This window comes from Chiloscyllium punctatum, chromosome 10 (assembly GCF_047496795.1).
Source record: "Chiloscyllium punctatum isolate Juve2018m chromosome 10, sChiPun1.3, whole genome shotgun sequence".
NCBI lineage: Eukaryota > Metazoa > Chordata > Chondrichthyes > Orectolobiformes > Hemiscylliidae > Chiloscyllium > Chiloscyllium punctatum.
In genome coordinates this window covers 58,141,042-58,159,410 of record NC_092748.1, presented here as the reverse complement: position 1 = coordinate 58,159,410, position 18,369 = coordinate 58,141,042, and the positions used below count along the sequence as shown (strand labels likewise).

At 38.1% G+C, this 18,369-nt stretch overlaps 1 protein-coding gene across 4 annotated transcripts in view; it reads right to left on the bottom strand.

Annotated features, from left to right (window-relative positions):
* slc25a12 (solute carrier family 25 member 12) overlaps positions 1-18,369 on the bottom strand; it is a 131,801-nt gene that overhangs the window by 7,180 nt on the left and 106,252 nt on the right. For all 4 annotated transcript variants that reach the window (XM_072579241.1, XM_072579242.1, XM_072579243.1 and 1 more), the window contains 2 exons: positions 10,275-10,415; positions 2,651-2,789 (listed from right to left, as the gene is read on the bottom strand). In XM_072579241.1, the coding sequence (XP_072435342.1) occupies positions 2,651-2,789; positions 10,275-10,415 (280 nt within the window). The remainder of the gene's footprint in view (positions 1-2,650; positions 2,790-10,274; positions 10,416-18,369) is intronic.

Here is an 18,369-nt window from a genome sequence, read left to right as displayed (position 1 = left end):
ATATACAAGTAGGGAGGTCTTACTGCAGCTGGAAGGGGAGGTGATGGCCTCATGATATTATCACTAGACTATCAATCCTGAGACTCAGGTAATGTTCTCGGGACCTGGGTTTGAATCTTGCCATGGCAGGTGGTGGAATTTGATTTCAATAAATACCTGAACTGTTAATTGTCAGAAAACCCCATCTGGTTCACACAACAGCTGGACAATCAGGGGTGGGTAATAAATGCTGGCCTGGCCAGTGACACCCATATCCTGGGAAGGAATTTGAATAGAAAGATTTGAATAGTGAGAGCACATCTCGAGCACTGAGAGCAGTTTTGGTCCCCATAACTAAAAATATATTATTTCATTGGAGACAGTTCAAAGCTGGGTCACCAGGATGATCCCTGATGTGAAGGGATTATCTTATAAGCAAAGGCTAAACAGATTGGTATTCTGCTCACTGCAGTTTACAGGAATCAGAAGTGATCTCGTTGAAACATACAAGATTCTTTAAGGGATTTGACAACGTAAATGCTGAGAGTATGTTTCCATGCCTCCCCCCCACCAACATGTCAGAAATGTGCTTAAACACCTCGGGAGCAGGTAGGATTTGAATACAGGCCTTTTGGCTCAGAATAGGTTCTTTGGAGCACTGTTCAAAACCCAATCATCTTCAGCTGCTTCATCAATTATCATTCCTCTGATATAAGATCAAATGTGGGGTTGTTCATTGATGTTTGCAGTGTTTGCAATGTTCAATGCCATTTGCAACCCTTCAAACAGGAGATAGAGGAGCAGTAGAACTTTCAGCCTCCTGAGCCTGTTCTTCCTTTCGAGATCATGGCTGAAAATTGACCTCAATGCCATTTTCATATGCTATACTCATATTCCTTGTAATTGTTAGTATCTAGAAATCAATTTTCATCTTAAACATACTCAATGGCTGTGCTTCCCAAGCCCTCTGGTTTACAGAATTCAAAAGATTGAGTAAAAAAATTCCTCCTCATTACAGTCGGAAATGGTTTACTTATGATTCCGAGACAATGTCTCCTGGTTCTAAGCACTCTAGATGAAACAGCCTTTGTGCAGACTTTAAGAATTTTGTAAGTTTTAATTGAATCAACTATCATTACAGGAACAGGAGTAGGCCATTCAAGCCCTTTGATCTTGTTCCATCATTCAATGAGATCATGGCTAATTTGTGGCCTAACTCCATATACCTACCTTTGGCCCATATCCCTTGATATCTTAACAAAAAGTTATCAATTGCCGATATAAAATTAATCCAGCATCCACTGTCATTTGTGGAAGACAGTTCCAAACATCTACGATGCTGTGTGCAGGAGTACTTCCTAACATCTCACTTGAACGATCTGGCCCAAATTCTGAGATTATGTCCCCCAGGTTCAAAATCCCCAACTAGTGGAAATAGTTTATCTTTATCCACCTTGTTTTTTCCTGTCAATTCTTCTAAACTCAAAAAGAATCTCAAAACAGTTTTCTCACTCTTTCCATATATTATAACCTTAGGTGTTATTCTGGGTGAGCCTCCATTGCAGTTCAATAGCAGGTACATCCTTCCCTTGGCAACAAGATGAAAACCACACATAATACTTCAGATGGAGTCTCACTGAGGTTCAATATAATTGAATCAAGACATATCTGTACTTATATTCAAATTCTTAAATATAACTTTTGTTCTGATATTTTGCACCTCTCACCTTTTGAGGATTTCTTACATCTTTCTCATGGAGACAAAAAAATAAATTTAGCTTCTCTGCCATTTCCTTATCATAAATTTTCCTGTTTCTACCTCCAATAAATTCATGTATCTAAATAATTTCCTTTACATAATCACAGAAGCATTTACAGTCCATTTTTATGTTCTTTGCTCATTTACATTAATGCTATATCCTCCCTTTTTACATCAGTTTTGTGGTCCACCTTTCAAGAAGTCCATGCCAGCACGTAGCAAGACCTGAAAATGACATGGTACAATGACTATTGAGGCAATGACCATTTTAAACAAGAAAGAACATAAATAATTTCCCTTAATGATCAACTGCATTACTATCTTCAAATCCTCACCATCAACATCCCAGGGATTACTCTGGACAATCTGCATAAATATTCTGGCTACAACAATCTGGGAATTGTGTGTGGAGTAACTTATGTCCTAATTGCCCAAAGCCTGCTAACTATCTACAAAGCACAAGTCAGAATGCAACTCACTACCATCTTAACAAGAGCAATAAACACTGGTGTTGCTAATAACAGCCACATCCCATGAATGAACATTAAAAAAACATGTAAACCAGACATATATTCCTTTGATCTGGAATGAAGTTTGATCTCAATGAAACATAACATTTTTAAATGAGTTTGAAAAGGTTGATGCTGGGATGGCATGGGAAGGTGGAAATAAAGTCAATCTTATTGAATGGTACAGCACACTTGAAGGGCTAAATTCCTTAACTCTTGTTCCTATTTCTGAAATTATGTTCTACTTGCATCAGTTCTAACATTGTACAATGCAACATTTAAAGTGCCCAATATTTAAAATACACATACTAAACTGAAAATTACTAGTCAAAATAAAAGTGAAACCATTGCAATCAAAACAATTGTTAGCTACCAATTTCAAGTAATTAATGGTCATTCTTACCTGCAATAGCACCAGCTGCAAGAAGCTGCAACGCACCCAGCCTACCCTGCTCATCTGCAAAGGCCAGTTTAGTATGAGCATACACTGGGAAGTAGATGGCAGAGAAAGGGATATCACGGAGAAAACAAGCTTTTGCACCCTATAAGTAAATAAAAACAATTTTAAACATCAACAATGCCATTTCACAGACTGAGGTCTTTTTTTCTCCGCAGTATCACACTACCAACAACCTCAACTTTTAACACTTAAAAGATAAGCTGCTAGCTCAAAATAAACAAATGAAAACTGTAAATATCATTCAATATAAAACTTCCTATAAACCAATACAATTAAAAAGCTTCTCCACATAGCTTGTGAAGATAAAACAATCTCTGTATTAGATCTTTTAGTTCCAGAATATTGATGAAAAGTGCACAATCAAACCATATTAAAAAATGTAAAAGGATAGAGCGAACCTGGCCCAAAATAGGTGACCAAGACAGCTGGATAGTAGGTTGACAAATTAGTGGTGGAAAATCTCTAAATGCAACAAGGGGTAAAGAAAAAACAGACGTATTCTACTAAAGCAAAAAAAAGAGGAGAGTATCAAGCAATAGATTTGGTGGATAAAATGCTTAACAAAAATTAGGTTAAAATTTAGGAAGGGGCATTATAAATGCATGATTTAATGTGGAAATGTGAAGGTTAATGACTTTTGGGAGCAAGTAAAAGCAAGGAAGGGAACTATAAACCTAATGGAAAACACTGGAAAATACAGATAAACAGAGACATTCAGGTTTAGACTACTACAGTATGGAAACAGGCCCTTCAGCCCAACAAGTCCACACTGAACCCCCCAAGAGTAACTCACCCAGACTAATTCCCCTACTCTATATTTACCCCTGACTAATGTACCTAACACCACGGGCAATTTAGCATGGCCAATTCACCTGACCTGCACATCTTTGGACTGTGGGAGGAAACCACGCAGACACAGGGAGAATATGCAAACTCCACACAGACAATTGCTTGAGGCAGGAAATGAATCCGGGTCCCTGGCACTCTGAGACAGCAATGCTAACCACTGAGCCACCGTGCCGTCGTCAAACAATAATCAGGTCTTAAAGAGGCTACCAAAAATATGGATTTTTATAAAGGGGGTACAGAGTAAGACAGACAAGAAGTTATGATTATTTATGGTAAAAAAAACTGGTTTAGGCACTCAATCATATTTCAAGGGAAAGAGAGAAAATTCGGAATTATAGACCACTAAGCCTAAAGTCTGTGGTAGGGAAATTGTTGAAGTCTATAATCAAGGATAGCATAAGTGAACAACTTGAATATTTTCAGTTAATCAGAGAGAGTCATGAATTCATGGCAGATAGACCATGCCTGACAAACCTCACTAATAGGTGACTAAAGCAGTGGTTAGGAATGTCTATGGATGTTTTTTATATGAACTTCCAGAAGGCATTTGATAAAGTCCCACATTAAGATACTATTAACTAGGGTAGAAACCCATGGAATTGCAAATTACTGGCATGGTTAGGAAATTGGTTGAGTGGCAGGCAACAGAAAGTTATGACAATGGGTATTCAAACTGGCAGGATCTGATCAGTGGCATCCAACAAAGATCTATATTAGGGCTTTAATTATTCACATTATTTATTAATGACTTGGATAATAGAAAAGAAAGTCATGTATCCAAAATGGCTGATGATACAAAGATAGTCTAGGTGAACAGGCAAAATTTTGGCAGATGGAGTGCAATGTACATTCAGGTGCGTAGATTTTTAAGATGTCACAAACAGATGCAAAAAAAAATCAAGGCAACTAATTGAATGCTTCCCCTTATATCTGGAGTATTAAGACAAAGAAGTTATGACAGATATATACAGAACCCTGGTTAGACCAACTTGAATTACTGTGAACAGGTCTGAGCAAAATGGCATAGGAAGAATATATTGGCCTCGGAAGGAACACAATGTAGGTTTACAAGAATGATGTCTGGATTTTAGGATTAAACTATGAAGAGAGTTTAAACAAAATAGGCTTGTTTTCTCTAGAATTTAGAAGGTTAAGGGATAATTGGATAAACATCTTCAAGATATTAACAGGAAAAAACAAAGTAGCATTTCCATTGATTGGGGAGTCTAGAACCAGTTAGATAGTAGTTATAAGGAATATGGACCAAAATCAGGAATACAGAGTTCAGCCACAGATCAGCCATGATCTCAGTGAGTGGTGGAACAGGCTTGAGGGCTTGAACAGCCGACTCCTGTTCTTATGTATGCAGCTTTGAGTAAGCCTTGGCAAGTATAATAAAGATTCACAATAATTATATCAGGCTTAGGAAACTACAGCTAAAAGGACAAAGTGGGATTAGTTCTATTGAAGCAGAGACAACTCAGGAGATTCAACAGAAGAATATGTGAAGAATTCTGACAGCATAGAGAGAGAGAAAAATGTACTTCTTCCAGTTCAGAATCAGTAATGAAGTGGACATCAATGACAAGTAATCACTGAATGAATAGAAGAGTCCAAATAAACTTGTTATACAGGAACGTTGGAAAATTGAATGCTTTACCACAGGGAGTTCTGAGGCAAACCTCACTGTGTCTTTTTGAAGAAGACTGCATTAATATTTTAAAAACAAGAGTAGGTTGTCCAGGGGCATTTGTTTTGGATTGCTCTAACAAAGTGTTGGCACAGATGTAATTGGTTAAACACACAGCAATGAAGGAAGACTATTAATTGGGTGATTTTTGTGTAATAGAGAAAGTCACAGGAACAAAGATTTTTTAGATTAAGAAAGATTTTGAAAGGATAGTTTTATCCAGCAATTGATGAATTAGTAAGCAGGAGAAGCAGGATTACATTAGAAGAAAAACTAAAATATTTTTCATACTAAAGCCATTAGACTGTTTTCTCATAAGTGGTTATTGAAACAAAGATGAGAATATAATTTGAAAAAGAAATAAATATCTGAAAAAAAAAGGCATATAAAAGGTCTGTGAGAAAGATGAAGTAGGAAATTATATTAAAAATCACACACCACCAGGTTATAGTCCAACAGGTTTAATTGGAAGCACTAGCTTTCGGAGCACTGCTCCTTCATCAGATGGTGCTCCAAAAGTTAGTGCTTCCAATTAACCTGTTGGACTATAACTTGGTGTTGTGTGATTTTTAACTTTGTACAGCCCAGTACAACACCGGCATCTCCAAAACAAAATTATATTAAAGTAAATAGCTGCTGCTAAAATTCTAGCATTAACTTGAACTACCTTCTGAAATATAATTCAAGAAGTACTCTCACTTGTGACTCAAAGTACTCTTTCTGCCCTAGTTCCAACAAGGTTTCTTTTCCTCTGTATTTTTTCATCAAGGTCTGAGTCTCTGTTATTGCTGTCCTTCTCGCCCCCTTTTATTCCAGATACTACATTGCTGCTGAAGTCAATCTGAGAGTTAGTTCCCTGCAAATAGAAGCCAGCACAAGTAATTACTTGCTCTGGTCTTCTGCTTTAAATTTACCCCTTCCAATGTGCAATTTAATTTCTCTTTTCTTCCAAATTCTATTATTGCAATACTTTCTTTGCTTCTAATGCGGCTGGGAAAACTGTGGCAGGGAGAGAAAGGGACACACAAAGTAAAAAGAAGGACTACAGGGAAAAAGCAGATGAGAGAGACTAGCTGAGCAGCTCCCACAGAAAGCTGAAATGGCCATGACAGACCAAGTGGAATCCTCCTCTTCTAAGAGCAAAGTTAAGAATTAGGAATGGCAATTATATTGGTGAATGCTCAAAGATTAGCCTAAAGGTTTAGTATCATGATAAACCAAAAAAAATATGAATGCCATGCACTACAATAAACTTCATAGTCATAAATTCCTGCTGCTAAATGAAATGTGTTAAATTCATTCAGAATATCCAAGATTGTTAAAACTCTGGGACAATTCTGAAAGTGACAACGGTTCTAATTCATTTTAATTACACTTCAGACAGGGAGTTACTAACATGGCAGAATATGATGAATCTGAACACCAGCTAAAATACAGCAAAAAGAATTCGCACTCCTGTGGCATAGTGGCAGTGCTTCCGCCTCTGGACAGAACATCCACATTAACGTCCCATCTACACCAATTTCGTAGAAACAGGTTAAATAAAATAATTTAAAAATAGATTTCATCATACAAGATACAATTTTAATTTCCATTAGTGATTTACCACACATCACACACACAACAGGGTGGAAAAATCTAACCCTGCCTGCTATCATTGCAGTCCTAACTACACCTCTCAACCAAACGCTGACTTTCAAAACAATAATGATCACTTTTAACTTCCCTTGTCCTTTAATAGATCCATCAGAAAGACTGACATAGCCAAAAAAGTTTGTGTGTCTAAAGTCGGAGTTCATGCTCATTTTCGATAATGCATTAATCAATGCAGACAGTAATTCATTATAATTGCTTTGTTAAACTTGTTTCTTCTATTTTAGAAGTTTTTGTTGAAGTGTTAGCAGTTACAACAGCTTGTTCCACTTCTGATAAGTGGGTAAACATTTTACTGAGGCTCACATTTTTCCCATTATGTAATGGCTGGTATGTAATATTTATATCCAACATTTGCAGCGTGACTTTTTAAAATTTGGAAAAGGTAAGAACATTCCTCATCAAGGGGTTTTAATGATCAAGATCACTCAAGAGTCATACAGCAGGAAACAAACCCTTTGGTTCAATCAGTCCATGCAGATCATAATTCCAAACTAAACTAGACCCACCTACCTCACTTGACCCACATCTTTCCAAACATCTTATTCGTGTACTTATCAAAATATCTTTTACACGTTGTAACTGTACCTGTGTGAACCACTTTCTCTCAAATTACATTCCACACATGAACTACTGTTAAAAAAAGCCCCTTATGTCATTTTAAATCTTTCACCTCTCACCTTAAAAATGGCTCCTTGTCTTGAAATCTCCCAAACTAAGGAAAATACACCTGCCATTCACCTTATCTACACCCCTCATCATTTTATAAACCTCTATAATGTCACCTCTCAACTTGTTATGCTCTAGAGAAAAAAACGTCTCAGTCTATCCAGCCTCTCGTTATAATCCAAACCCTCCATTCCTGGCACATTCCGAGTAAATCTCTTCTGAGCTCTCTCCAACTTAATAATATCTTTTCTGTAACAAAGAGACAAAACTGCTCACAGTACTCCAGAAGAGGCCTCATTAATGTCCGATACAATCTCAACTTGATGTCTCAACTCCTATATTCAAAGGTCTGAGCAATGAAGACAAGGATGCTAAACACTTTAACTAGCCTGTCTACTTGTGATGCAAATTGCAAAGAATTAAATACATAAACCCCCAAGGTCTCTATTCTACAACACAACCCAAGCCCTACTTTTAGTATAGTTCTTGCTTTGGTTGTTTTACAAAATGCGATACCTCACATTTATCCAAATTAAACTTGATCTATCACTCCTCAGCAAAGTGACCCAATTGATCAAGATCTCTTTGTAATCTTAGATAACCTCCTTCACTGTCTACTATACCAATCTTGGTGTCATCTGCACATTTACTAACCATGTTTTCTATATTCTCATCCAAATCATTTATATAAATGACAAACAAAAGTGGACCCAGCACTGACCCCTGTGTAAGACTGCTGGTCACAGGCATCCTGTCTGGAAAACTACCCTCCAGTGTCACACTCTGTCGCCTGCCGTTAAGTCAATGTTCTATACAATTTGCAAACCCACCATGAATCCCATAGGATCTAGCTTTACCAATTAGTCTACTACGCGCAACCTTGTAAAAGGCTTTACTAAAGTCCAGGTAAACAATGTATACCGTTCTGCCCCTCACAAAACCATGCTGACTATCCCCAATCACTCCTTGCCTCTTCAAATGCATACAAATCCTATCTTTCAGGATCACTTCCAATAATGCACCAACCACTGAAGTCAGACTCAGAGGTCTATAGTTCCCAGGCTTCTCCTTCGATCCCTTCTTAAACAAACATTAGGCAGTCATTCAGTACCTCACCCATATTTATCGATGATACAAATAATTGTGCAGATGGCCCCCCAATTTCTTCCCTAACTTCCCACTAAATCCTGGGATACATTAGATCAGGTGCCTGGAGGTTTATCCATTTTATTTTTTCTAAGACCTCCAGCACTTCCTCTTCTCTAATATAAACTGTTTTCAAAACATTCATTGTACTGAATTCTCTAGCCTCCATTTCTTTCTCCACAGTAAAAGCTGACGCAAAATATTCATTCAATATCTCTCCCATCTCCTGAGAATCAGCACAAAACGATCTCTTTGATCTTCGAGGGCCCTAATCTCATTCTATTTGCTCTCTTGCTCTTAATGTACTTGTAGAATGTCTTTGGATTATCTTTAACCTTATTTGCCAAGGCGCTCTCTATTCTCTCTTTGCCTTCTTGATCCCCTTTTAAGAATGCCCCTACACTATTTATACTGCTCAAGATTTGAATCCAGTTGTTTATATCAAATTTTTTTTTAGTTTTGACTAGAACCTCAATATCTTTATTCACTCATTGTTCTCCAATTCTACAAGCCTTACTTTTCACTCAAACAGGAACAGAATGATTCTGAACTCTCATTTTCACACTTATGAAAGTTATCACATTTGCTTGAAATGGTATAGGATTACTTTGCTTTTGTGAAATAACAGAATCATGCAAGGTGCTTTATTTTGATTAAAAGGTCAAATATTGTAAATTGACAAAAAATTTTAAACACATCCATCTAAAACAGACAATGCATCTTGCTTTTATATAATCTCGTAGATGATTGCTCATGCAAATTCAGAAACTATGAATATAAAGAAAAATGTTTATATAACACAATATATTAATTAGAATGTTAACTTTGCTGTAATATTGCACATAATTAGATTTTTATGAGAGGTATGCAGCAAGTAAAAATGATGATCAAGATTCAGGGACAATTCAAATAATAAAAACCTAACTGTATTCAGTGTTTTGGATAAAGGCAGGAAAATGGCAAGAAGTCATAATAGTCATTCAGCTGGTACAGATAGGACGGCCAAATACCCACTTTCTGCACCATAACAATTCTATGGTCCTGTCAAGAATTGGGGGAAGAAAAGGACACAGGAAGAAGTGTATAAATGAATAAGATTGTAGATAGTTACAAAAAAGATAAATTAATTTATCAGGAAAGGCTCTGATTGAAGTACACAATGGAAGGAATTCAAGCAGCTGCATTGACAATGAAAATAAGTGAACAAGAACAATTCTGTAAAATAAATAAACTGGATCACTCAAAGTGAAACAAATCAGTAACAAAATAAAAGAATATCAACTGAATGGTAACTCGTTAAAAAAAAACACAGATAGATTTTGAGACCGTGAATTAAATATGTAAATATTTTAACTGGTTCCTGAGCAATCTGATCTGAATGTGATGATACCAACATATCATTCCATTCCTTCATTTATACTTTAAACACAACCATATACCTTGAAAAAAGCCTGTGTTCAAACTGTAAAAATTCAACGTACAAACAATTTATCTTTGTAATAGATTCCTTACAGGAATAAAGCTTTAAGCTGTCATGCCTAGGCTAACATGGTTACCTACCTTATATAAACCCAAAAACCCAAGGTCACGCATTACAGAAAGCGCACTGACTCTAGGACCTGTGGTAATTTCTCCTGCAACTTGGAGTCGAATTTTCACTATTTCCAGAGGATTTGTAAAGATTACTTGAGAACCTCCAGCCTGAAAAAAATAAAAATCATGTTAAAATTCCTGATACAAGGTTCTATACAAAGTTTGACACACTCCAATTTTCCTATTCTGTATGGACTCCCAATCACATACCCATGGCTTTTTACTCTGACTTTTAATGACATTCCCCAAATAAAATATCTAGCAACACAAATCCAAGTGCCAGAGGAGCAGACATAATCATTAATTTTTCCAGTAAGTAATCTCCATAAAGTAGGGCACGGAGTATCAGAAGAAAACTTGGGAAACCAGTTTTCCAAAGTATATATATCATATCAAATACATAGAATAAATACACACAAATATATAATCTAATTACCAAAGAGAAGAAAACTTCCAGAAGGTTCAGCAAAGGAATTGCGTTCAATTTTATGTCAAAGCTCATCACAGACACCATTGTGTTAAGGAAATGTTTTAGTCTAGTCAGAAAGAATCCATTCCAACTGATGCTGAGCAGGTTGTACATGGCAGTAATGAATACTACAAATACTGTACAGCTGAAAGGTAGAAGTTTCTTTACTGGTAGCATCTATTTAGGTTTTCTTCTTATTCGCATATGGGTTGTGGTTGCCACCAGCTGTGTAAGAATTTATTGTTCACCCCTAATTGCCCTAGACGTGGTGGGAGTGAGCTCCCTTTACAGGAGACCCACAGTGCTCTCAAGAAGATAAATCTAGAATTCTGAGCCAGTAACGACAGAATGGAGATATATTCCAAATGAGAATGCCTTGTAATTTGGAGGGGAACTTCTAAGTTGTTGTGATTTTGTGCATCTGCTGAACCCTATCCTTCTAGGCTGTACAGGACAGGGGTTGGGAAGGTGCTGTCAAAGGACCCCTGGTGAGTTACCACAGTATATCTTATAAATGGTACACTGTTGCTACTGTACATCAATGGAGAGGGGGATAAATGAAGATAGTGCTTGGAGTGCCAATCAAGTGGGCTGCTTTGTACTAGATGGTGTCAAGCTTCCTCAGTGGGAAAGCCATGGAGCAAAAGTTAAGATTCTCCTGTTGCAGATGGTTAAGTGCCTGGCATTTGTGTGGTGTAAATGTTATTCTTATCAGCCTAAGCTTGGATGTTATCCAGGTTTTGTCACATATTGGCACAAATAGCTTCAGTGTCTGAGATCATAAGACGAAGGACAGAAAGGCTTTTCAACCAGAGTCTGCTCCACCAATGAGATCAGACTGAGATAATAATGCTCAATTTCACTTCTACGGCAAAGAGGTTCACAGATTTGATATCCTCAGAAAAGAAATTTCTCACGTCAGTCTTACATGGGTAACCCTTTGCTCTGAGATTATGCCCTCGGGTCCTCAATTTTCACACAAGGGGGAATCAATCTATCAGCATCTATCCTATCAAATTCCCTAAGAATCTTATTTTATTCAATACTGTAGCCTCTCATTTCTAAACTCAAAGTGTATAGGCTTAACCTACTCAGTCTCTCCTTATAAGGCAGTGCCTCAAAATCCAGGATCAACCCAGTGAACGTTCTCCAGAACGCCTCCATCGTCAATATACCTTCATTTGAATAAAGTACTAAAACTATTCAGTTCAAAGAATCATAGAATCCCTAGTGTGGAAACAGGCCCTTCAGCCCAACAAGTCCACATCAACCCTCCGAAGAGCAACCCACCTAGATCCATTCCACTACCCCATTACGCTACATTCACCCCTGACTAATGCACCTAACCTATACATCACTGAGCACTATGGAGCAATTTAGCATGGCCAATTCAGCTAACCTGCAATTCTTCCAAATGTGGGAGGAAACCGGAGTACCCGGAGGAAACCCACGCAGCCACGGGGAGAACATGCAAACTCCACACAGACAGACGCTCAAGGCTGGAACCGAACCCGGGTCCCTGGAGCCGGGAGGCAGCAGTACTAACCACTGAGCCACCATGCCACCCTTGTTTAGGTGTGGTCTAATTCGTGCCTTCTATTGTTTCGTAACAACTCCCTATTTTTATACTTCATTCCCTTTGAATTAAAGGCCAATATGCAAATTGCCTTCCCTATTTACTGAACTCATACACTAACTTTTTGAAATTTATGCACAAAGGTTCCCAAATCCCGGTGCTGTAGCTTTCTACAGTCTTACTTTAAATATTATTCAACTCCTCTATCCTTCCGGCCAAAATCAATAACTTCTAATTTTCCCACATTATATTTCAGCTGCCAAGTCTTTGCCCTTCTGCTTAACATGTCTATATCCCTGTGCAAACTATTATCCTCATCACTTGCCTTCCTATCCATTTTTGTGTAACCCACAGACTTGGTGACAGTACATGCAATTTCTTCAGCCAAGTTATTGATACATATTGTAGATAATCACTGATCCCTGCAACACTCTACTTGTGACAAGTAGTCATCCTGAAAATGCACCCCTTACCCCAACTGTCTTATCTTGTGTTGGCTAGTCAGTCTCCAACATCATGGGCTCTTATTCTAAGAAGTAGCCTAACGTGATATCTCTTAGCAAATGCCTTCTGAAAATCCAAATATGTTACATCCACTGCTTTCCCTTTATCTACTGTGTTTGCGAGCTTATCAAAGAACTCCAATAAATTTGTCAGGCACAATTTCCTCTTTGTGAAGCTTTGCTGATTCTGCTTGTACATATTATGTTATTCTAAATGCACTCTTATTCTATCCTTTATAATAGACTCTAACATTTTTGCAATAACAGATTCTAAGCTAACTGGCCTGTGGTTGTCCTTTTATTTTATCTCCTTCCCTTTTCAATAAAGGGACTAACATTGTCAGCTTTGCGGTTGTCTGTGACTTTTCTAGAATCTAAGGAACTATCAGTATATCAACCACGTCTGTGGCTATTTCTTTTAATATCCTATGATGTAACCCTGACAGCTCATCAAGTCATCTTCTACTTTTGTATTCAACTACATGTGACAATAAAATCTAAATGTAACTACTATTTCCAGATTTTTACTGATTTCAAATTTCACCATCTGCTATGATAAGGTTTGAACCCATGTTCCAGAACATCAGCCAGGAGCTCTGGATTACTAGTCCATATTACCACTCTACCACAACCTCCCAGATGTATTAGTTATCGAATAGGAAAAGAGAAAAGGAAAATATTGTATCCATGTAGTGCCTTTTGTGACTTCAGGACATGCCAATGTGTTTCGCTTTTTTGGTCACTTAAGAGTAGTCACTTCATGTAGGAAACCTAACAGATAACTTGTGCTTGGAAGGTTCCACCAATACAAATGTTTTAATAACGTTAATTGAAATGTAAGTATTTGACACAGAACTGAGCAATTTTTTTTATATATCCACCTGGAAAGGCAGGTTTTGCTCCTCATTCAAAAGACTAAATCTGTGACAGTTGCTCACTCCATCAGTACTTTAAAAGGATTGGGCCATTCAGCCCTTCAAATCTAGGCTGGCATTCTAGGTAATGGCTAATCATTGACTTCAATGCCATATCTCGGTTTTCCTCAGATCCTTTATGTCATAACCAGAAAACGGTCAATTTGTGTCGAACTTACTTTCTTAATGCCTAAGCTTTTGTAGCACTTAAAGGTAGAGAATTTCAAAGCTTCACTGCTCTGAGTAAAGACTTCCTTCCCAAAAGTCCAAAATGGCTTGCTGTTATTCTGGGACCATGACCATTCATCCCAGATCCCACAGCCAAAGGAAGCACCAGATTCATACAGCACTGCATTTACTCTCCATCTCAATTAGAATTTCATAGAAATTATAAAATTCCATGAGTTCTTCTAAACTCCAGAGAATACATGCTGTCTCTTCATCTCTTCTCAGAGAACAATTTTACTCCCTCAGAAAGCAGACTGGTGAACCTCTGCTGCAATCCCTCAATGTATTGTTAGGCAAGTGTAACAGAACAACACACAATAATCCAGGTACAATCTTACCACTGTTCTAAGCAATTGAAACAAGCCTTGCTGCTGTGTTCAAGTCACCTGTTATACAGACCAATATGCTGTCTACCTTTGTAATTGCTTACTGCACCTGAATGTTAGTGTTCAGTAACTTATTAACAATGGCACACAGGTCCCTTTGGACATCAACACTTTCTAATCTTGCACCACTTAAGAAAAACACCATGGGAGGAATGCCACTCTTAGTCAAATTAGATTCCAACTGCCATGTTATTGTTTCCTCACTCAGCCAGTCTAAATGCCCTTGAAGCCTTTTTTGCCTCCCCTTTACAATTCTCAGTCCAAGTTTTGTATCATCAGCAAGTTTGGAAACCTTAAAACTGATCTCAATATCCAAATAATTTAAACAGATAATGAACAACTAGTGCCAAATCCTAAACAACCTATTGATTCCTACCCTCTGCTTTCTGCCTGTTAAACAATCCTCAATCTACGTGAGTACTGCCAATTCCATATACTTTCGTTTTCTTTTTTTTAAAAAAAATCAACCTAAACAAAGGCCTTCTCTACCAAAGGATGACACACTACCAGTGCACCTTAATTTCTGTGGGATTTCATATAAATCTTTTGAAATTCCAAACATACCCCATACACTGGTACCCCCCTCATTAATTCTGCTAGTAAGTCTCTTTATATATTTATCAAGTCCACATATAATCAAGTCTTTGAAGTGGTACTTTATAAATTCCAGTTTTCAGAATAAAACCAGCCTGATTCCAGGTTAAAACTCTGAGACAGATTTTGAACAAGGCCTCACACCTACAAATTCAGTGTCTGACCTGAGGTGTCACATTTTGTATATTCCTATCACTCTGCCTGATTGTCATGACAGCACAGCACTGATACTGACTTTATAAACACTTCCCATACCGTCTAGACACTCTCAGTCACCCACATATTATGTGACATATTATCCACTCATACCAGTTGTACGATCTTTTGACCTCTTTGCCTATAAACTCTGGGTCAGTGTGCAATGCTCTCTCATTGCACTTGATGAAAGCTTGTGCGATTTCAAATAAACCTGTTGGATGATAACCTGGTGTCATGTGACTTCTGACTTTGCCTCTAAGCTTTTATTTTCCACCTTATGATCTGTAAATCCATGCTTACTATGATCTGCCTGTACTGCTCGTAACCAAAGCTCTTCACTGTACTTGGGTACATGTGACAATAAATCAAATCAAATCAGGTAGCAAGCATTTCAGAAATGTATTAGCAAGTTAAATGCTGACATCAAGTCAAAGAATACACTACATTACCATATTAGTCATGTAATGAACAAAGTGTAGCTAGTTGAGTTTAATAGATAGCAAGTACAATAAAACAAGAATTGTGTGTTTTCTTTTGAGTCAAGTTGCAATAAAGGGGGTTAGCATGTAAGTTGGGAAAGACTAAATCAAACCTATTTAGCCTTCTGTTATACATTTTTAAGGGTCCGTATGTGGCTGGCTAAAAGCCATAATTTATTGCTCACCCTTAATTCACCGTAGGTGGTCAACTGCAATCTTGAACAGTTCACGTGATGTAGGAATACCCACAATCTTTTAGAAGGGAAGTTCCAGGATTGTGATAGATGGTTCTGCAAGGAAGGTGTGGGGCTTGGAGGGGAACTTGTAGGTAGTGGTACGCTCACAAATCCACTGTATTTGTCTCTCCAAATAGTACAGATCATAGGTGCTACTGAAGGAGCTTAGATGGATTTTCAGGACTTCTTGTAGATTTTATACACACTACTGCCACCGTGCATTGGTAGAGGAGGGACTAAATGGGGAACATAATGGATAGGATGCCAGTTAATTGGCTTGTTTCATTTTAGATGGTATTAAGCATCTTGAATATAGTTGGAGCTGCACTTAACCAGTAAGGTGTTCCACTATATTCAGGTGATGTGTTCCTCTCTGCGGAATTCCTAGCTTCTGACCTGCTGCTGTAGCCCCAGAATTTAATGGGATGGTCCAGTACAATTTTAAACACAGGGTATTACTGGTAAATTCAGTAAAAATAGTTACTGATTGCCATTGGCAAATTATCAGATTCTCTCTTCTTAGTCATAGCCTGACCCATTTTATGTTGTGAATATTGCTTGCAAGTTATCAGGCTAAACATGTTCAGGTCTTGCAGCATATGGACAGTTTTAGTATCTGAGGAGATGGAAACAATGCTCAACATTGTATAATCATCAGCAAACATCCCCACTTCTGATTTTATGAGGGAATGAGCCCCATTGATGTAACAGCTGAAAATAGATGAGGCCAGGACACTATCTGGAGGAACTACTGCAGCAATGTTCCAGGACTTGAAAGTGGAGTTGCAGGTAAACAGGATAGTGAAGGCGTGTTTGGTATGCTTTCCTTTATTGGTCAAAATATTGAGTACAGGAGTTGGGAGGTCATGTTGCGGCTGTACAGGATATTGTTTAGGCCACTGTTGGAATGTTACATGCAATTCTGATCGCCTTTCTATCGGAGAGATGTTGTGAAACTTGAAAGGGTTTAAAAAAGATTTACAAGGCTGTTGCCAGGGTTGGAGGATTTGAGGGAGAGGCTGAATGGGCTATAGCTGTTTTCCCTGGAGCGTCGGAGGCTGAGGGGTTTATAAAATTATGAGGGGCATGGATAGGATAAATAGACACAGTCTTTTCCCTGGGGTGGGAGAGACCAGAACTAGAGGGCATAGGTTTAGGATGAGAGGGGAAAGATATGAACAAAACCTAAGGGGCAACTTTTTCATGCAGAGGGTGGTACATGAATGGAATAAGCTGCCAGAGGAAGTGGTGGAGGCTGGTACAACTGCAACATTTAAAAGGCATTTGGATGAGTATATGAATAGGAAGGATTTGGAGGGATATGGGCTGGGTGCTGGCAGGTAGGACTAGATTGGGTTGGGATATCTGGTCGGCATGGACAAGTTGGACTGAAGGATCTATTTCCATGCTGTACATCTCTATGACTGAAGATTAGCATTTAAAACTATCACTGACATATTTTTTGCTATGTACAGTGGAATATATTTCCACTGGAGTCCAGGTTTTCTAGTGTGATGACATACACAATCAAATGCTGCCTTGATTTAAAGGGCAGTCAAACTAACTTCCCCTCAAAAGTTCAGCTCGTTTAATCATGTCTGAACCAAGGCTGTAACGAGCTCAGAAGTTGAGTAGTCTTGTGGAACATGTCATCAAGTTATTGCTGAGCAAGAACCACTTGATAACACTGTAGGTAACACCTTCTACCTCTTTACTGTTGATCTAGTGGGGACTAACGGGACAGTAATTGGCCAGACTGATTGTTTTTTTTATTGTGAAAAGGCCATATTTGTTTAACTTTCCACATTGTTGGTACATACCAGTATTGCATCTGTATGGAACAACTTGCCTGGTTCTGAAGCATATCTTCACTACTATTGCTGGAATGCAGTTAGGGTCCATAACTTTTGTAATATCCAGTGCTTTCAGTGATGCTGGAGGAGGCAGAGATGAACCATTCACTCAATATTTCAGACTGAAAATTGTTGCAAATGCTTCAACCTCATCTTTTCCACTGATGTTCTGAGTTCTTCTATCATTATGGATGGGTATATTAATGCAACCTCTGCCTCCCCATAGCTGTTTAATTGTCCACCACCGTTCACAATGGAAGTGGCAGGAATGCAAAACTTAGATCTAATCCATTGGTTGTGACATTATTCAGCTACGCCCGTCGCAGGTTGCTTCCACTGTCTGGCATGCAAGTAGTCCAGTGCAGTACTTCCACATTTTTAGATATGTCCAATACCACTTCTAGCATGCCCTCTTGCACACTTCCTTTAAAGGGTAATTAAGTTAGTGGCAATTAAGCAAACTGAAAAAGTCTGAACGAATTTTTAAACAGTAGAGCAGCAGAGAAACAGTGGAGGGGAGAGGATTGGAAATTGCATAGCAAAATGTTCATTTCAAACTAAACCGGAAGATGACATATCCAAATCTTCTCACAAACTTTGAATGACATATCCAAGCTGGAAATGTT